Genomic DNA, 20,878 nt, shown 5'->3' with positions numbered 1-20,878 from the left:
TGAAAATTTTCATCAAAGGTAAGCTGCAGAGTGAGAGAGTGAGAGAGAGAGTTCAATTCTTGCTTCCAAATTGCTTCTGGATGTTCTGGAAAGATACAGTGGCAGATCCCCTCCTTTTAGCCTCCTGCTGAGACATTTTATGCCGAAATAAACGGATCCTTATATATATATATTGCTATATGTTGATGATTTTCTAGACAAACATGTTTGAGGAATGAAAATGGGACTAAAACAAATTCAGGAGTGTTGAGTTTGTCGATTGGGTGATGGTACCCCACTAACACATGTCTATTGTTTTGTGCACTGATGTTGTCCGGATTTTACTGTCTAATTGTGCTTACTTGTAGATAATTTGCTATTTTCCTGGCAGAAAATTTGTTGGTAGAGTTAGCTTTCGAGGTCATGGTGGGCTGGCAGGGACACATACAATTTGTGCTTCGTGTTGGAAAAAGGGTGGAACATAGTTACAACGTATCTGCCAACTTATCTTCGTCTCGCTTGGAATCCTCTATTTCTCCATGTCAGTCTCCAATTTTTTTGGTGGAAACATTTTGCCGTATATGAAGTTTTAATAAGTAACCGGATTTAGAAATGGAAAATTTTTAGATAGCATTTTTGTTTTTGTTGTTGGTCCTGTCATTCAAAACCAAGCTCTATGTTTGAAATGCCATTGTTGTTGTCGACTTTGAGATAATATTTATTTCAATGCCTTTCAGTGTTTTCTGTCTAATAATAACTTATATTTGAGGATCGAATAACACTTACTGCTTTTGCAGGTGAGTTACCTTATCTGCAGAGACTATGGAGACCACCTCCTGCAAACATCTCGAGGCCTTTTTATCAATATTTTCAACAATTGGTACAGCTAACTTATCCTTTGTCATATATATATATATAAATAAAGTAACTTTTTCCTTTTGATTCTTGACAAAAATTTACTGATATTAGTACCTCACCTGTCCTCTAGTTTAGTGAAGTTCTTCTTGGTTTTTATCCTATGTAGCTAGGATACTTTAACAGAGAATCTGTGCAGCATTTTAAACATGACATTCTCCAACAGACATGGACATATATTGTAAACCATTTGCAGTGTCCAGAATTCTCAAGTAAAATTTCATCACATTATAGATGCACAAGACGTTTAATCTTTTAAATGTATAGATTTTTATTTTTATTTTTTTAATATGATTTAGTGCAAGTATAATGAAGGATTGTAAAAGAGGAGGGATGATGTAAGTACATATCTTGGAAGCATTCATGTCAATCGGAGGATGAAACTCAACCTTTAAATCATGGTCATACACGCCCACACAGTGTGTGTGTGTGTGTTTTGAAGCTTGAGTTTTATCCTTCAATATACATAAATAGGTTAAAGTAGTTATAATCATTGAAATGCGGATTTCTAGACATTGTTTACTGTTGTGATATTTTGTTTTGATAATCTTTTACTGATCCAGGGAATTTCCAGTTCAAGGAAGTTACTAGCAGAGTCTTCTAAAGAAGCAGCCATTCCATCTCCATTGACTAAGCTCTCCCGGTCCAAGAAACCCCAAGACACCCACTTGAAGAACCGAGCAGAAACTAGTACATTTGGCTTACTATTCAATGAGATAAAAGAGGTTTTAGGCGCTGATAGCTTCACTGCAGATAGATCCGAGTCTGGGATTTCTGTATCCAAAGATATTCATGGGATGGACGCTGAGGTAAAGGAAGAACACTCAAACTGGACCGAAGGTGTTTGTGGAAATGCCGAAGATGCCGTGTTGCAAGAAAAGGATTATGTATTGGCTTTAGAGGATGCCAAGTTGGGAAATTTGGGTGGTAACGATGTTAGCCCCGAAGTTCATATGATTACGGAGATTGTTCGGGCGGAAAACGGTTTGGTATCAATGGAGGAGCAGTTAGAAAAGTTGAGTGTTCGGTTTGATTCAGAGGTTGTTGAGAAAGTGTTGAAAAGGTGCTTTAAAGTGCCACATTTGGCCTTAAGATTCTTCAATTGGGTGAATCGCAGGGATGAGTTTCGTCATACAACGAAGACTTACAATACTATGTTATCCATAGCTGGGGAAGCGAAAGAGTTTCAGCTGGTGGAGAAGTTGGTGGAGGAAATGGAGAAGAACTTGTGCGAGAAAGATATCAAGACTTGGACCATTATTATCTCCCTATATGGGAATGCAAAGCTGATTAGCAAAGCCTTGTTGGCCTTTGAGAATATGAGGAAGTGTGGTTGTGAGCCAGATGCACAGGTTTACAAGAAGATGATACGTGCACTTTGTTTTGCTAGAAAAGCTGACATTGTGATTGAATTCTACAAGGAGATGGACCAGAAGTACATGGTGCTTGTGTAAGCATAATATATAAATAAAATGCTTTAAAATAATAAGCAGCGGAATTATAAATACCTCCAGCCATATTTTGTTCAAGCTTGATGAAGAACGAAGAACGAATAAGTTTTCTACAACACCAAAATCTGTAAAAACAAAATTCAGAGAGTTCTTCTGGCCTATGCCTATGAGTGTGTCAATAGATGGATACACAGGGCTCTATATATAGGTAGGCTAGGGACCTTCATCATCAATAGATAGCTGATTATTCTCCTCCCATCAAGGAGAATAAATCAGAAAATTTAATATAAAAACCGTTTTAAACCGTTACGATTTCATATAACTTAATGTGGAATAAATCATATTTAATCTTTATATTAAATAATTACCGTTATAATAATTATTTAAAATTCCAACCGTTACAATAAATTAAATAATTACCGTTATGATAATTATTTAAATTCCAACCGTTACAATGAATTAAATGTGTCTAAGGGACACATATGTAATTTCTTACATTCTCCCACTTGGCCCTTATGACACATATAATTCCCTAGATGTCCAGTTCTTCAATATGATTATCACTTTATTTATTCCAGCCATTCATGAAATCCTCCCACTCACATAAAGAATATTACACATGAATCATGGCGGTAAAACTTTATATAATAAGTCGTCCCTTCCATGTATTACATATAAAATATTCCTTAAATGAGTACTATATGGGCAATCAAACTTTATGAATAAACTTCCTATAAGTTATTCGGGTCCAACTTTAATTTTATCCCCATGGATAATGTAACAAATTTGCACAAACTTTATTAATAATAACTTGATGTCTATAGACAAATTAGAAAGAACTAAGTACAAAATGAATCAATGAGTCCCATATGCTCCACATGACTTTTAAACAGCTTTACCGGTAAACCTTTAGTCATAGGATCCGCAATCATCAATTCAGTACTGATATGCTCAACGAGCACTTCATTTCTTTTGACGTTCTCTCTCACACGAAGATACTTGATGTCGATATGCTTACTTCTGCTTCCACTTTTATTATTCTTAGAAAAGAATATGGCAGCACGATTATCGCAGAAGATCTTGATTGGTCTCGCTATAGAATCGACAATTTTGAGACCACCAACAAAATTTCTTAACTATAGCGCCTGTGTAGTGGCTTCATAGCACGCAATAAATTCTGCTTCCATTGTAGATGTAGCAACTATAGTTTGCTTGTTACTTCTCCAGGATATAGCCCCTCCAGCCAAGAGAAAGATATACCCTGAAGTAGATTTTCTACTATCTACACATCCAGCAAAATCTGAATCTGAATACCCAACCACCTCCAAATGGTTAGTGTGTCTGAATGTCAAACCGTAGTCCTTTGTTCCTTGCAAATACCGCATGACTTTCTTTGCAGCTTTCCAATGTTCCATTCCTGGGTTACTTTGATATCGACCCAACATTCCAACTGCCATCGCAATGTCAGGTCTAGTGCAAACTTGTGCATACAATAGACTGCCAATTGCAGATCCATATGGAATGTTCTTCATCTGCTCCTGTTCCAATGCATTTCGGGGACATTGATCATTACTGAATTTGTCTCCTTTAATGATATGTGCTACAGAAGCCGAACAGTTCTTCATTCTGAATCTTTCCAAAACTTTTTCAATGTAGGCCTTTTGAGACAGTTTTAATATTTTCTGTTTTCTGTCTCTGTGAATCTCTATGCCAATGACATAAGAGGCTTCACCCAAATCCTTCATTTCAAAATTTTGAGAAAGAAACTGTTTGGTTTCATGCAGCAAACCTAAATCATTACTTGCAAGTAAAATATTATCTACATATAGGACTAAAAATATGACTTTACTCCCACTGACCTTAAGGTATATACATTGATCAACAAAGTTCTCAATAAAACCAAATGAGGTAATAACTTTGTGAAATTTAATATACCATTGACGGGAGGCTTGTTTTAGTCCATAAATAGATTTATTTAGTTTGCAAGCTTTCTGAGTGTTATCATCAAAACCTTCAGGTTGTTTTATGTAAACCTCTTCTTCAAGATCCCTATTCAAAAAAGCTGTTTTCACATCCATTTGATGTAGCTCTAGATCAAAAATGAGCTACTAATGCCATAATTATCCTAAATGAATCCTTCTTGGATACTGGAGAGAAGGTTTCATGATAATCAATACCTTCCTTTTGTGTGAAACCCTTGGCCACAAGTCTAGCTTTATATCGTTCAACATTACCAGAAGCATCCCTTTTGGTTTTGTAAACCCATTTGCAGCCTATGGCTACAGCTTTCTCTGGTAAGTCAACAAGATCCCAGACTTGATTTTTAGCCATGGATTCCATTTCTTCCTTCATGGCATTTAACCATAATGTGGAGTGTTCCCCACTCATGGCTTGTGAAAATGAATTTGGATCATCCTTAGGCCCAACATCGAAATTGGACTCTTGGAGGTATACAATATAATCACTAGAGATTGCTGGTCTAATTATTCTAGAAGATCTTCTTAATCCTACTTCATCCTCATGTTGAGGGGTTTGAGTAGGTTCAATATGAACTTGTTCCTCATGAGTTGACTGTTCTGAAATTGATTGTGGTTCAAGGCAATCTGTTTGGATTTCCTTAAACATAATCAAACGTCCTTTAGATAAAGGAGCATCAGTCAACTATTGTGCTTCCTCTAATTCAATCCTTTGAGGATAAGCACTCCCACTATGTTCAAGATCTTCTAAGAATTTTGCATTCATAGACTCAACAATTCTAGTATTATTAGAAGGACAATAGAACCTAAATCCTTTGGAGTTGACTGCATAGCCGATAAAATGACCGCTGGTTGTCCTTGGGTCTAACTTCTTTATATTTGGATTATAAATCCTCACTTCAGCAGGACAACCCCATATGTGTAAGTGATTTAAACTTGGTTTCCATCCATTCCATAATTCAAAAGGTGTCTTAGGGACAGCCTTGGATGGTACCCGGTTTAATACATACACAGCAGTTTTTAAGGCTTCACTCCATAGAAATAAAGGTAATTCAGAATTACTGAGCATGCTCCTTACCATGTCCATAAGTGTGCGATTTCTCCTTTCTGCAACACCATTTTGTTGTGGTGTGCCAGGCATTGTGTATTGAGCAACAATGCCTTCTTCTTTAAGAAATTGCGCAAATGGACCTATCATTTGTCCATTTTCTGTGTACCTTCCATAGTACTCTCCGCCTCTATCAGATCTCACGATCTTGATTTTCTTGTCCTTTTGTTTCTCTACTTCTACCTTATAGGTCTTGAAAGCATTGAGTGCTTCAGCCTTATCATTTAGAAAGTAGAGATACATGTCCCGTGTATGGTCATCAATAAAAGATATAAAATATCTTTGACCATTTAGGTAGGGAGTAGGAAAAGGTCCACAGATATCTGTATGTATGATTTCAAGAATCTCAAAACTCCTTCTGGCACCTTTAGTGGTCTTGTTGGTTTACTTTCCCTTTATGCAATCCACACAAGTACCAAAATCAGTAAAATCAAGAGTTTTTAAGACTCTATCATTTACTAATCTTTTGATTCTCTCTATGGAGATATGTCCCAATCTCCTGTGCCATAACAAAACAGAGTTTTCATTCACAAGGCTCCTCTTTATGCCAACACTAGAATGCAATGATAAATGATCGTTTTCAAAGTCGGGATCTAGATCAATTTTGAATAAACCATCAATTTTGGTTCCACCACCAATAAAATTTTCACCTTTAAAAATACTAAAGGTAGAGTTTATAAACCAAAAACTAAAACCAATAACATCCCGTTTAGAAACCAAAATTAAGTTTCTAGAGAAACATGGAATAAAAAATACATTTTCCAAATCTAAAATATAACCAGTTTTCAAAATTAATCTAAATGTCCCGACCGCTTCCACATGAGAAAACAACTTATTTCCGGAATAGACCCGTTGCTCATTGCTTGCCGGTTTCCTTGTGTTGAGAAAACCCTGCATTGTATTAACAATATGGATTGTAGAACCAGAATCAATCCACCATGTATTACAAGGAGCCTCAATAAAAAAAAAAGATTCATGACATACTAGAGATATGATATTACCTTTCTTTTCAAGCCATCTTTTGTACTTTTGGCAATCCTTCTTCATATGCCCCCCTTTCTTGCAGAAGAAATAAGTATCCTTATTGTCATTTTTCTTGATTGACAACTTGTTATCTTTCTTGAGATGCGGGGCACTTTTGCCTCTTTTACTCTTTCCCTTATCATGAGTAGCCACAAAGTGAACACTCTGTGGTTTCTCCTGCTTTAGCCTTTCCTCCTCCTGAACACACATGGTCAGAAGTTCATTTACTGACCATTTATCCTTATGTGTGTTATAGGATATCTTAAAAGGAGAGTACTCAGTCGGGAGTGAGTTCAAGTTGAAATGAACTAAGAAGGAATCAGAAATATCAATCTCTAGGGACTTCAGTTGAGCTGCCATGTCCCTCATTTCCATAATGTGCTCTCGCACACTTCTGGATCTGTCAAAGGTTTTGCTTGAGAGTTTCTTCATTAGGGTGCTTGCCAATGCTTTATCGAAACTTACAAATTGTTCATCAACAGCCCGCATGAACTCTGTTGCCTTTTTACATTCAGGGATAGAACCCCTAATGCCCTTAGTTACGTGAGACTTCATAAACATGAGACTTAGGCGATTAGATCGCTCCCACCTCTCATGCTTCGTAACTTCTAATGTCGTACTAGTATCCGTGAGGGCAGGTGGTTCGTCCTCACGGAGCGCCAAATCAAGTTCTAAGCACCCCAAATAGAAAAGTAAATTTTCTTTCTACTCAGAAAAATTGTTCCCATTAAGCATTGGAACAGTACTTTCTAGAATAGCAGTAGTAAAAATAGCTGCAATAATCAAGGAAAAAATTTTAATGCTATGAAACTTTATTTTAAATTAACCAATGCTAATTTAATAGTAAATTTCAACCTACCTGTGGGCAAAAGTTGCATCACGCATGAAATTTACCATTTATTAATAAGACTAATAAATTTAAATATTAATAAATAAAATTTTCCGTACCTGTGGGCCTAAGAGAAATTTTATTTTTAACATTAAATTTATTATCTTATTCTAATTAAGTCATAAAAATAAAAACTTCCCTGTGGGGATTAGCAATTAAATTTATGAATTAATTACATAATCGATGTTAATTTTTCTATATGAAGTTCATGTGTATAACCTTGATGTAATTATTATTCTAAAATTGGGATGCTGTGGCCCTCCCAAAAATATTATAATAATTACTACTTCATTAACATCTATTAACTGTATAGATGCTCGCAAAAGTCCTAAGAATATAACAAACCAATACCTAAATGGGGTAAACAGTAATTTTCCAAGGTGCAACCAGGTGAGTTCCCAGGAAAGTGAGGGAGGTCACAACGGACACACTTAAATCCCAAGACTTTCCTTTGCCAGAACTTTTCTAGACATTGCATTCTCGGATATTACTGTAAACACGCCAGCATGTATGGTATTGTTAATTATTCTTAGGTCTAGGCATCAAACAAATTATATTTAAACAATATAATTAAAATTAATTATATTTCTAAGTTCAAGTATTAAAGAAACATTAATTTTAATATTGAACATATAAAACATAACAAAAATAAATTTATGACATAATAGCATAATAAATATCATGGCTTAATGGTTTAGTAAGTGGTCTTAGGCCCTTTACACTTAGAAACCCAAGTTCTAAACCCCATAATAACCCAATTTTTTTTTTTTTTTTTTTTTTTAATTCTTGATGGGCTACTATAAATGGTTTGGGCTTTTAGGGTTGGGTCAGATAACCGAATGGGTCAGCCCACTTTATAACCCAAAAACTGCATGGGTTTTAAACCCTACCCAAATACCCACATGTTAGTGTAGCAAGTTTCTTAATAAAAATATTCATATTTATGCTTTCATGCTTTACAGTGTTCATGTTTTACGATGTGCAATTATTAAGAAATTTTCACACATATGTAAAATTCCCAAAACAATATGTGAAATTATCAATAAACAGATACACAGAAATTTGCACAATTCAACTAATAAAGAATTACCAAAACTAAAAGCTGAACAAATTGGCATAGAGGCTGGCTCTGATACCACATGTAAGCATAATATATAAATAAAATGCTTTAAAATAATAAGCAGCGGAATTATAAATACCTCCAGCCATATTTTGTTCAAGCTTGATGAAGAACGAAGAACGAAGAAGTTTTCTACAACACCAAAATCTGTAAAAACAAAATTCAGAGAGTTCTTCTGGCCTATGCCTATGAGTGTGCCAATAGATGGATACACATGGCTCTATATATAGGTAGGCTAGGGACCCTCATCATCAATAGATAGCTGATTATTCTCCTCCCATCAAGGAGAATAAATCAGAAAATTTAATATAAAAACCGTTTTAAACCGTTACGATTTCATATAACTTAATGTGGAATAAATCATATTTAATCTTTATATTAAATAATTACCATTATGATAATTATTTAAATTCCAACCGTTACAATGAATTAAATGTGTCTAAGGGACACATATGTAATTTCTTACAGCTTGATGTGGGTTTGTATAAGATGCTAATGGATTGCATGGCAAGATCAGGAGATATTGCTGCTGTTCGCTCAGTTGCGGATGACATGATGAGGGTTTGTCAGATTCCAGAGCACAATGTTTATGGATATGTACTGAAAAGTTTGTGCATCTCTGGGAGAATTAGAGAAGCTTTAGAATGGATTCGTGAACTCAAAAGTAAAGATGTAACACTTGACCTTGAATACTTTGAGACCTTGGTGAAAGGACTATGTAGGGTTGATAGGATTGCCGATGCTCTGGAAATTGTTAATATTATGAAGAGAAGACATCTTGTTGACGGGAAGGTCTATGGGATCATCATCAATGGGTATTTGAAGAGAAATGATGTTTCAAAGGCACTTGATTTGTTTCAAAGCATGAAAGAGGCACTACAAAAAAAAAAAAAAGCAAATTCTAGACGGTTTTAAACCGTCTAGAAATGCAAAAAAACCGTCTGGAATCAATTCCAGACTGTTTTTTCTGGACGGTTTAAAACCGTCTAGAATATAGTGTTGCTAAATAAATTTTTAGACGGTTTGGGTCAAACCGTCCGCAATTACAGACGGTTTGACCCAAACCGTCAGGAACCAATTCTGGACGGTTTTGGGCAGAACCGTCCACAAAAGTTCTGGACGGTTTTGCCCAAAACCGTCCAGAACCTGTTTTTTTTTTTTTTAATTAATTATTATTTTTGTCCAGCGGTCAAAGGGTCGAAGCTAGCTTCTATGTTTTCTACTGGAGTCCAGAAATATCCACCGAAAATCGATCAGCTCCAGTCACCACCATCGACCCGTTCAGCCGCACCAAATCTGCTACAAGCTAGCTAATCGACGTCTTCCTCTGTTTCTCTTCCACAGCTACAGCCACAGCCAACCAGTCAACCACCCCCCTTTCACAAATCAACCAAAAATATATACCTCAAACAATCAAAAAAAAAAAAAAGCAAACCCATCAGCTTCAACCCATAACAATCACCGAAACCCACCCCAATCACCAACCCATCAGCTCCAACCCACAACGACCCAGTGCCAATTTCGGCCGAATCAGCCCGAAACCCCGATCAACTTCCTCTGCTGCCTTCTCCGATTGACGATATTCCTCCAGGCTTTGAACACCAAGAACGAGCTCGAGAAGTGGATCTCAGCGATATTGGAGCACGTGACCGTCGACGACCTCCTGGTGCTCTCTTTCACCTACGACGGAGAGAGGCTGTTCGACCTGGAGAGCGTGAGGAGAATCATCTCGGGATTCGCGGAGAAGGAGAAGAGCGTGGCCGTATTTAACGCCGGTGATTTCGGAGAGCACTGCTCCACTGCGATGCAGAGAGTCGCCAAGACCGTGGACGTGTAATTGGGCGAGATCGCCACCTAGTGAGAAGGATCAGAGAGACGAGAGAGAGAAGAGAGATTTGGGGAGAAGAGAGTTTTGGGGGAAGAAGAAGACTGAGAGATCAGAGAGAGAAAGAGATCGTTGGTTGTGATTTTGGTTGGCAAATAAATCTGACGGACGCGGTGAAATAAGAGGTATCACGCGGATTGATGACGTGTTGTGGAAAAAAGAAATTCCAGACGGTTTGATAAAAACCGTCTATAAAATTTCAGACGGTTTTAACTAAACCGTCTAGAAATAAAATTTACCGACGGTTTTAAAAAAAACCGCCTATAAATTTATAGACGGTTTTTATAAAACCGTCTGGAAATTTAAAACCGTCTGAAATTTTATAGACGGTTTAATCAAACCGTCCATAATAAATTTTTTCTAGACGGTTTCAAAAAAACCGTCTGCAAATTTTATTTTCTAGACGGTTTTAGAAACCGTCTAAAAAAAAACCGTCCATAAATGTCCTTTTTTTTGTAGTGAGGCTGGGCACATGCCTATGACTTCTACCTATACAGAGCTGATGCAGCGTCTTTTCAGGTTGGATGAGTATGAAAAAGGTTGTGTGCTATATAATGAAATGTTGGAAAGAGGAGTTAAGCCAGATACCGTGGCAATCACAGCCATGGTTGCAGGTCATGTCAGTCAAAACCGTGTATCTGAAGCATGGAAAGTTTTTAAGAGTATGGAGGACAGAGGCATCAAGCCTACTTGGAAATCTTATTCAGTATTCATTAAGGAGCTTTGTAAGGTTTCAAGGATAGATGAAATTTTCAAGGTTTTTAATGAAATGCAGGCATATAAGATAGACATTCGAGATGAAATATTTGATTGGATTTTGTCTTATATGGAGAAAAAGGGAGAGCAGGATAGTATTGAAAAAATAAAGCGGATGCGGAGAATCTATAAGCTTTACCCACAAGAAGGCGAGTTACCTAGTACTGATGCAACTGGAGAACAGGAGCTCAAGCTGGAGTTGAACTCTAACCAATCAGTGGCAGTAAGGATGGACTGTCACTTAATGGAGCCACCTGCAAAGAACTATGATGAGAAGGATTTGCATGAAATTTGTAGGATTTTGTCAACCTCGACAGATTGGTGCCTAATTCAAGAAGCTTTGGAGAAGTGCAATATTCAGTTCACACCAGACCTTGTTGTGGAGATCTTGCGCAATTGCAATATGCATGGTTCTGCCGCATTACACTTTTTCTCATGGGCAGGAAAACAATCTGGTTATAGCCACACTACAGAAACTTACAACATGGCTATTAAACTTGCTGGACGCGGAAAAGATTTCAAGCACATGAGACACCTTTTCTATGAAATGAGAAGAAGAGGTTGCTCAATAACATCTGATACATGGACAATCATGATTATGCAATATGGCCGTACAGGTATGACTGAGATTGCTTTGAAGATTTTTGGGGAGATGAAAGTTAATAGTTGTCAACCAAATGGCAGTAGCTACAAGTATTTGATTATAAGTCTTTGTAGGAGGAAAGGGAGGAAGGCAGATGAAGCCATTAAAATATTTGAGGAAATGATGCGTGCGGGATATATCCCTGACAAAGAACTGGTTGAAGCTTATCTTGGTTGTTTATGTGAAGTTGGTAGGCTGTTAGATGCTAGAAGATGCACAGATTCCCTTCGTGGAGTTGGTTTTGCAATTCCACTAAGTCATTCCCTGTACATTAGGGCTCTTTGTCAAGCAGGGAGGTTGGATGAAGCTCAAGCATTGGTGGATGAGGTTGGGGCAGAAGGATCTATGTTGGACAAGTACACTTATGGAAGCCTTGTTCATGGATTACTACGAAAGGGACGTGTAGAAGAGGCATTGGCTAAGGTGGATTCTCTGAAGCAGGCAGGTATCCCTCCAACAGTCCATGTTTATACATCTTTAATGGCTCATTTCATGAAGGATAAGCAGATAGAAAGAGCTCTAGAAGTTTTCCAGAAAATGCAACAGGAAGGTTGTCAACCAACTGTTGTTACTTATACAGAACTGATACGTGGTTACATGAACACGGGGAAGGTGGTTGATGCTTGGGATATCTTCCGTTGTATGAAGTTAAAAGGGCCTTTACCTGATTTTAAAACTTATTCAATATTCATTACTTCTCTCTGTAAGATAGGTAGATCTGAAGAGGCCTTGCAGCTTATATCAGAAATGATTGATAGTGGGATTGTCCCTAGTACTGTTAATTTTCGAGAAGTTTTTTATGGGCTAAACAGAGAAGGGAAGCAAGATTTAGCTTGTACTGTGTTGCAACAAAAATCAGCTTTAAGATCTAAACGAAAGTTCTTGACATAATCTATCTTGATTACTTTTTCTGAGTATTTGCTTTAATTGTTTCACTTAAATATCTATCCACTGGGAACCTCTGCAACAACTGCTATTTTTTCTTGTCACAATATGATTTTGACCAAAATGTGTATATTATATATTTGTTCTTCAAGCATCTATCATTTTAATACAATAGAAGCATATCATAGGATTATACTATATCAATGCATATATAAACCTTGAGCCCTAGGGCATGTTTGGTATGCAAAATAGGCTATAGAATGGAATGGTTATTTCTATGGAATAGTTTCTTTATTTGGTTTGCATACCATTCTTGGAATATTCCCCTACAAAGAGAAATAGGAGGAACAAAATGGAGTTTCTCAAAAGACTAGTTAATTTTCTTTTAGAAAAAATCTAAGTATTCTACGGGTTGATGAAATTGGATAATCTTAATATAACCTTAATCTTAGTATTTATACGTTTTATTCGTCTCTCTCTTTCATGATTGCAAGCAGTTTAAACTGAGTAATGCTAAAAGTCCATCTTGTATTCCTACAATAATGATGTACCTTTTAAAATCACCGTTGAACTTGTGATTGATCACAATTGATTTTTGATTAAATGTTGATTTTAAAAGCCACCTTATTATTGGAGGGACACAAGAGAGACTTATAAAATAGTAGAATTACTTCTCTAAACCAGGCGTTTGAACAGATTCTACAAGAAAATGGAATAAGTAGACAAGGATCAAAATACAACTTTGCTTGAGAGCCACCCCTGAAGAAAAGAGGGAAAAATAAAACTGATTTAGGGTGTTATTGGTATCTGAAAAACAAATAAGGGCTCATTTTCTTATTCTTCTTTTTCTTTTTCTTTTTTCGATGAGGAGAGCGTTTACGGTGAACTTTCGATTATTTTCCAAGCATGTACACTGTATTCTATTCTGGAGGATTTTAAACTCTCAACCTATACACTACGTGGGGAGTAATAATATATACCACACCACTATCTTATTTTGTTGATGTGGCATTGTCAATTCATTAATTATTTTTTATTTTCTTTTGACAATTGTTGATCTAAAGGTGGATTGACAGTGCCACTTTAAACACGTCACACATCAACATAGTAGTTAGGTGGTGTGATATATAACATTACTCTTATTAATGCTATTATTCACATTCATTCATCGCACTAATTTTATACTTGCTGATGTAACGTGTTTTAAGTGACTTTCAATTTTATTTTATTTTTTCTTTTAAGTGGCTGAAATAAGAAGCCACTTAAAAACACGTAACGTCAGTCGGTATGAAATTATTATAATAAATAGGTGTAAAAGAGTATAAGAAGAGTAACATTAATAAGAAGAGTAACATTACTAAAGTATTTATCAAGATTCTACTAGTAATGTTACTCTTTACACCGATTTCACACCGGATGACATGACATGTTTTAAGCGGTGATGTGAAAAGTCATTTAAAATACGTCACTTCAGCCGGTATAAAATAAGTATAATAAATAAGTATGATAAATCGGTGTAAAAGCATCGTTACTCTACTAAGTAAAAATCTTGTTTGAGGTTTTTTTTTTTTTTTTTTTTTCGTTGGTGTTGCTAGTGCCATGCTAAAAACCCTGACACACTGCTAGTCTAATTTATTAATTTTATTTTATTTTATTTAATTGAGTTTGATAAATCTCACCATCTTTCACCCATAAAATACTGACTCAACTGAGCATCTACTTCACCAGCCCGGAGGTGTGGGAATGCAAACTTGGGCCAAGTAGTTGGCCTAAACCACAAGCCTCGATGGTCAAGCGAGCCAACTAGCCAGTTGTCCAAATTGCAACGAGGGGCGCGGCACAGAGGATAACAGTCACGCCACGCCACGCCATCCCAACTATTTCGTTATTCCAACAGAAATTAACCAACACACTTAACTTGCTAAGAAGGCCTAGCAATCAACTACATAATCAAAGTTAGTGCTTATTAATATTCTTTTTAATTCAATAACAATCTCATTCCTAAGCAGAAAGAATTTCATTTGACTAAGAGCATATTAGTTTTTCTTTTAAATTAATAACAAAGAATATGTAAATATCTAAGAAACGTGACCCCAAATAATAATAACCTATTCTACTCTGCATTAACTGAACATTTTTCCATTGTTTATGGCAATTTCTCAACTCTTCTATTTATTGGTACATTTTACACTTGCCCAAAGTAAAAGATTCAAAAAAAAAATTAAAATAGAAATTATTTGAATATATATAAGTTATGGACTATTACACAAGTTGTTTCCGTACAAGATGTTAAAAAAAATCCTCTTTTGGGTCATCTGTTGAGGATTGAATTCTGGTTTGACATTATGAAACCTGTGAGTTCTATTATCTTTTCCTCTGTTGCCATTTCAACCAACACAGCGTCTGCTGCTGAAACAGCAGAACCTATGATTTTTCTGCTTGCTTGACTTCTCTTCATTTAGACTACTTTCATGGATGCCATTTGGCTCAGTGCTCATTTGCGTAATATCATGTGTGCTTTGGTCCAAAGACAGTACTTCTGTTGCCCCGTTTTCGGTGGAACGCAAAGCAACCTGGGTAGCCTCACTAGGCACTGAAACATACTGCTCTGGTGATGCTGGTGCTACTTTGTTATGGTTTACTTCCTTCGAGTGAGAATTTGATCCGGGACGCCTGCAAACGGGATCAGAACAGTACCATTTATTTGCGTATTTGTAAGCGAGACAGAAATTCTGCTTAGGTTAGTAGATTATTCAGTAATATCAAAACTGAGTGACAAACTGTAAAATGGAGCAAAAACTAAAAGATGAAGCACTTTTCCTCTTCTGCTTTAAGATGGACGAAGTGATATCATTTAAAAATAAATTTTAAAAAGAAAAGAAAAGGATATGACATTTCAGTAAACAAATAATCAAAACGAATGAAAGATAAGGATACATGAGCAAAAATGGAGGACAAGAATGATGAATTAGACTCCAAACATTATGGGACATACAAAAATTGGGTTCACTAACATAATAATTACCTGAAGCTTTGATTGCTGGAGCTATTCCTTGGTCGTTCTTGTGAAGTTCTCTCCGTGCTTCCCTTTTCGGACACTTCAAGACTAACCTCACCATTTGAACAAACTCTTTCGTCTTTTGAAGAATTCGAGTTTTTCACCAGACCCTTTTCTTTATTTGGAGGTTCTTCACGAGTGAAACCAGAAGAGCACCCAGTTTGGGCATTAAATCCATATTCCTGAAACACAGAGATGACCTTCTCCAATGTTCCTAGAGCTTGTTCAACCTCGGGCCTGATTAAAATATTTCTCTTGCCATTTACATGACACCTTTCTCTGAATTCCTTGGTTGAAATGTGATCTATGTCCTCGCTATCCTTCTCAAAGTGTCTGGATTCTTCACTCACTTCTTCTTCAATCTCTCCAAAAGCTTTCCTATTTTTAGCTCTTGCATTATCTGGTTCCGATTCACTTACGTGGTAATTGCTATGAACCTCCTGATTCGTATCCTTCAAGTCATCTTGCTTAGTCTCAGTAGGATGCTCTTCAGGGAGAGTGCATGCGTCAGTTGTAAGCTTTTCTACTTCCACAATCCCTTTTGACACATTAGTGGAATAAAGAGCTTCACGTATTTTAGTATACAGTGGATCCCCCATGGCATTGCTAAAATCTTCATCACACTTAAATGTAGAAGACACTACCTAAGGTGTTGAGGATTGGAAAACGTGAGAGAAAATAATAGAACAGGAATCACATACATGAGGATCCAGGAGCCAACACAGGATTTTAACCAGGGCCATCCATTGTATAGGTCCAACCAAGTACATTTTTTTAAGTTTTTATTTGAAGTCTTATTGATCATTGAGAGCTACTGAAGTCCAGTGGATGAGTATGCAATATGCAGTTAAAAAGTTACTGAGTTGGATGATCAGATTCAAATATAGCCTCAATTTCAATCATAACCAGATTAAATAGTATTATTCCACCATGAGTTGGTCTTATTGCTGACCTAGTGGACAAAACGACATCTTGAACCAAATACGTAAAAGTATAACCGAATAAAATGTATGACCTTTTGATAAAGTTTGAAACCATTGCCGATGAGCTGCCTTGAAATAAAGTTTATAAGGGATGGAGGAACAAAGTCCAGCTTGATATCCATATTTGCTATTGTCCTACAAAAATTAAGAGTTCTTAAATTTCTTAAATTGGTGGAGCACTGAACAAGGCAAGCAATCCTGGGCATTACTTAAATTAGTTTAGATACCACTAGGCAGAAACTCAATCACTTGAAAGTCTTGTTTAACAAGCAACAATGCATAATTATTTCAAATGGCAACATAAGACAAGCTACCAGTGGGAAAGCCATTAGACCCATTCAAAAATCATGTGAACAAGACAAATACATACAGAAAGTCTTAAATCATCAAGGCTCCAGCCATTTAACAACCAAAAAATAAGAAAAAATAAAATTTATATCGAAAGGGATGCATATGGGGTTGGGTTGATTACAGATCTAAATGTTGATGCTACATGTAATCTGCTCAGATTTACTTACAGGACTACTCATATGTGATAGCCAATCAACTACAACTCACCGAAAGTAACTTCTTTCTGAGGTCACCTTTTGCAAAGCAAAGCCTCCTACCACATCAATCCTGACAACATCCATTGCTTCAGGGATCCCCTCACTGGTGAAACCATGAGTGGTTTTATCAATGCTTTTCAAATCAGAGATCTGCAAGGACAGTAGTGACAAGATACTCTCTTACTTCTGGTTTCAATCTAGAAACAGCTGGACTTTCGGCGTATGGGCAGAAAACACATTGCAACTGATACAAAAATCTAGTCCACTTAAGATTTCAAGTCCTACCGTGTTTAGAAGAACAACAATGAGATCATCTTGAAAGTACTCAAACAAAAAATAGTGTAGAACAGCCTCCCTTGTTGACAGCGGCCAAGAAAGCTTCACCCTTTCTTCCAAAAATTTAAAGAAAAATCAGGATCCAAAGTGGCATATATTTGAGAAAGTAGAGAGTATTCAAATAAGTAAATTTTTAAGAAATGCTGTGGTTTTATGCTAAACAAACCTCACTAAAGATATCTGTTCACCAATCCGGACCTTTTGCAAACATTTGCAAGAGATAATTTTGAAAGATGGAATACTAAACTGAGGCCACCTGACAAATAATAAAATGTAAAAAAAGAAAAGGAAGTTAATTGTCAAAATTACAGTGTCACCTAAATAATGAATGAAATACAGGAGAGAAATTAAAGAACAACTATGTCAGCCGGTATTCTCTCATCTTGTCCTCATTACCAACAGGTTCTGCATCAAACTTCTCATGAATGCCTCCATTTTTAGTTCTTCCAATGTGTATGTACCATGATGAATGTACGGTAGGAACATAGGAAGGGATGTAAAAGAAACACAAAAAAACATCACTAAGATTTAAGTTCTACAAACTCAAATTTTTATAACCAGTCAGAAATTCAAAGAACCTTTTAACCACCAATACCTGAACTAATAGGACCCTATATGATGCCAATAAATGGAAAACCAAACTCATACTTTCAAGTGAAAAATGTATATTACTGTTACTGGCTCAAAGATGCAGGAAGTTTAATTTTACTGCAGCCCCCTCCCCCCCCCCCCCCCCCCCCCCCCCAAAAAAAAAAAAAAAGAAAAAGAAAAAGAAAGAGAAAATGAAGCATTTATTTCAACAATATTTGTGATATATGTATATATGATACACATAAACATCTTTGAGTAAGGTATCCCCACTTCAAATTTTAATGATTAACAGTACATATCATCTATGGTGCTGTACTAAAACTTATAAAGTTAAATGTAATTTATGTTGCAACACTGTTATTCACATTCAGCAGAATTGTGATGCGGTAGCCCACCATATAACGTATGTCAATACAGGTGACCTTCAGAAAATTAAGAGCATGTAGAATGATGGAAAAATTCTCACCATTTCTTGTAGAGGGATGACTCCCACGAGATGCATAAACCTGCAATGAAGGATGGAATTCATCTTAAAATTTTCAATTTCATATTCAGTGGTACCTAACGGCCTAAAAGAATTCACTGATTATTGTTCATCATTCTAGAATGAACTCAAGATGTCTAAATAATTCTGGTTTAACTTACAAACATCTAAAGGCCCATCTACATAGCCTTCAACAAGTAATGAATGAAAGGGAGTGCCTTCAGGTCCTTCACGATACATAACACGAAACTCTTCATTATCTTGTTTTATCTGCCAAAAGAAGTAGGATTGTCAGTAAATATCCCAACACCTTCTAATAACATGTCATCTGCAGGCCAAACCAAATATAAAAATCATGTGCAACTGGATCAAGTTTTATTAAATTCTCAACAATGTAGAAACATTTTGAACTAAGAAGTTAAACCAATCGGTGATGAAGTCACTACTCATCAGACAAAATTCTTTCAAGTTTCCTGAGAAAGGAATTGTCTGGATAGAAGAACTAAAAAAGTTCAGGGGAGAGAGAGAGAGAAGAAGAAGAAGAAGATTATGCAAATTAGACAGTCTACCTTCCATTCGGCATGTGATCTCTCACCGGCCTTTGATCCTTCATTATCACTTACAGAAACACTCCTCAACATGTCAAGAAAATACGATACTTCTGCAGTCCTTTTCTCAATTACTTTCTGATCACATCCTGCATGACCAAAAATTTGAAATTGGAAAGTGATCAATGAATGTATGAAATCTTCATACTAGTACCTCATTTAATATAAGGAAATGTAAACCATAGCTGATTAGAGGAAGTCAACAGGAAAATCTGGAGAATTAATAACCTTTGGCTTCATCTTTGGAAGAATGTAGGAGTTGATTCTTGACTAGGGTTTTAAGCGTCTCCTCAGTTGTCAGATCAGGAGATGCAAGTGTCTTGTCCAGCCTCTCCCTATACTGAGTGATCTTTTGCCTTTTCTCCATCTTTGCATCTCCAAGAAAATCATAAAGAGCTCTGTCTCAAACAGTCAACTGAGGAATCTACACCACGTACAATTAATGGATTTCAGTATCATCTGCTGATTTAACATTATATTAAAAAAAAAAAAAATGTCAAAAGGTTATTTCACTAATATAGAATAAGTGGAGATAATAACTAATAAGGACATCAAAAACCCAACAGCATCCTTGCAACATGCGTACTCGGATGAAACTTACGTCTCAATATGCATGATTAACCACAATTCGTCAAATTATGTGCATGTAATGAAATACATGCATCAAGATAAGACTTCTAAATGATGACTGCAAAAGTTTCCTCCTGATCTACATAAGTAATTAAAGACAGTCAAAGTTCTTTATTTTATTTTCATCTTACGAGGCACCTGGAACCAGAAAAAGCTTTAATGTTCATTGAAAGCCATTAGAACACTTCCATTAAAAGCCTTCAACGATTTATCTTATTCCTTTATTAGCATACTATACCACTAAAATTCTAATTTCACCAGCACCGAGTAACAGAATTTTCAAAACAGTTAACAACTCACCATCGGACAGTTTCATACACACAAATATTTACACCTCTAAGCACATCAACCAAATAGAAAAAGCGAAAAACATCAATACCCAGATTACATAAACACTTTCACTGACCAAATGAATGGGAAAAAAGAAGAAGAAATGCACAGACCAATACATACAAGCCACGATACACAGATATTTGAAATGAATCAAAATCCAATCCAAAATAAAACCAGAACTCAGAAAAATCAAAGTACCCAGAGGCAGATTCTTTAAGAACGTACCCATTAAAATTCAACTCACATGAAGCTCCCTGAGGAGCACCCAGCTGGCCTTTATGAGCTCTAAACAGGAGCCAGAATCAGAACACTGAAATCCTCACCACCCCAATGCAGATCTCCATGAAAAATGAATCATTCACTTATGGAGACAAAGCAGACAGAGTCACCTGATGTGCGACCACCCAGACGGATATACGACATGGGCTATTCATTCCTCTTGGGCATAACGAGTTCCAGACACAGAATCACCATCAAAATTCCACAACACTGTTTCCAAAATTTACCGACTTAAATGATAAAAAAAAAATAAAAATAAATAAAAGGGAAAAATACCAGTTTGAGGACTACGTTGGTTTTGTACCGTCTTTGGAAGTGTCTGGTGGGGACCACCTAGTAAAACTGCTAAATTGACAATTGGGTGAAGAGGAACCTGAGAAAGAGGCGGCTTTCGCTGT

The 20,878-nt window shown here is 36.3% G+C and overlaps 2 protein-coding genes across 5 annotated transcripts; one reads left to right on the top strand and one right to left on the bottom strand.

The window, feature by feature from the left end:
- The first annotated feature begins 331 nt into the window (after positions 1-331).
- LOC133874317 (putative pentatricopeptide repeat-containing protein At5g06400, mitochondrial) lies at positions 332-12,662 on the top strand. The gene is made up of 5 exons (XM_062312213.1): positions 332-520; positions 777-859; positions 1,458-2,342; positions 8,930-9,334; positions 10,810-12,662. The coding sequence occupies exons 1-5, from the start codon at positions 403-405 to the stop codon at positions 12,634-12,636; spliced, it is 3,318 nt and encodes a 1,105-aa protein (XP_062168197.1). The 5' UTR covers positions 332-402; the 3' UTR covers positions 12,637-12,662.
- A 2,189-nt stretch (positions 12,663-14,851) lies between these two features.
- On the bottom strand, positions 14,852-20,729 carry LOC133873570 (uncharacterized). 4 transcript variants are annotated; one of them, XM_062311297.1, is made up of 11 exons: positions 20,427-20,729; positions 19,467-19,700; positions 19,200-19,327; positions 18,792-18,900; positions 18,613-18,652; positions 17,722-17,811; positions 17,505-17,604; positions 17,230-17,369; positions 16,704-16,806; positions 15,656-16,332; positions 14,852-15,303 (listed from the first exon to the last, which is right to left on the bottom strand). In XM_062311297.1, exons 2-11 carry the CDS (start codon positions 19,603-19,605, stop codon positions 15,018-15,020), a joined length of 1,812 nt encoding a protein of 603 aa, XP_062167281.1. In that variant the 5' UTR covers positions 19,606-19,700; positions 20,427-20,729; the 3' UTR covers positions 14,852-15,017. The 4 variants fall into 4 exon arrangements, with proteins under 4 accessions (XP_062167281.1, XP_062167282.1, XP_062167283.1 ...); XM_062311298.1 differs by having other exon boundaries at positions 19,467-19,697; XM_062311299.1 differs by having other exon boundaries at positions 19,467-19,662; positions 20,446-20,729.
- Between the last annotated feature and the right edge of the window lie 149 nt (positions 20,730-20,878).

The sequence above is a fragment of the Alnus glutinosa genome, chromosome 7 (assembly GCF_958979055.1).
Source record: "Alnus glutinosa chromosome 7, dhAlnGlut1.1, whole genome shotgun sequence".
NCBI classification, from domain to species: domain Eukaryota; kingdom Viridiplantae; phylum Streptophyta; class Magnoliopsida; order Fagales; family Betulaceae; genus Alnus; species Alnus glutinosa.
This window is presented reverse-complemented; position numbering and strand designations above follow the sequence as displayed.

Bases quoted from the DNA above. Each gene is read 5' to 3' on its own strand.
- LOC133873570 (XM_062311297.1), bottom strand. From the start codon at position 19,605: ATGGAGAAAAGGCAAAAGATCACTCAGTATAGGGAGAGGCTGGACAAG. The intron at 17,812-18,612 runs GTGAGAATTTTT...ATTATTTGTCAG, and splicing joins TCATCCCTCTACAAGAAATG to GTGGCCTCAGTTTAGTATTC. The intron at 17,605-17,721 runs GTTTGTTTAGCA...TTTGGAAGAAAG, and splicing joins GAACAGATATCTTTAGTGAG to GGTGAAGCTTTCTTGGCCGC.
- LOC133874317 (XM_062312213.1), top strand. From the start codon at position 403: ATGGTGGGCTGGCAGGGACACATACAATTTGTGCTTCGTGTTGGAAAA. The intron at 2,343-8,929 runs GTGTAAGCATAA...AATTTCTTACAG, and splicing joins ACCAGAAGTACATGGTGCTT to CTTGATGTGGGTTTGTATAA. The intron at 9,335-10,809 runs GCACTACAAAAA...TTTTGTAGTGAG, and splicing joins TGTTTCAAAGCATGAAAGAG to GCTGGGCACATGCCTATGAC.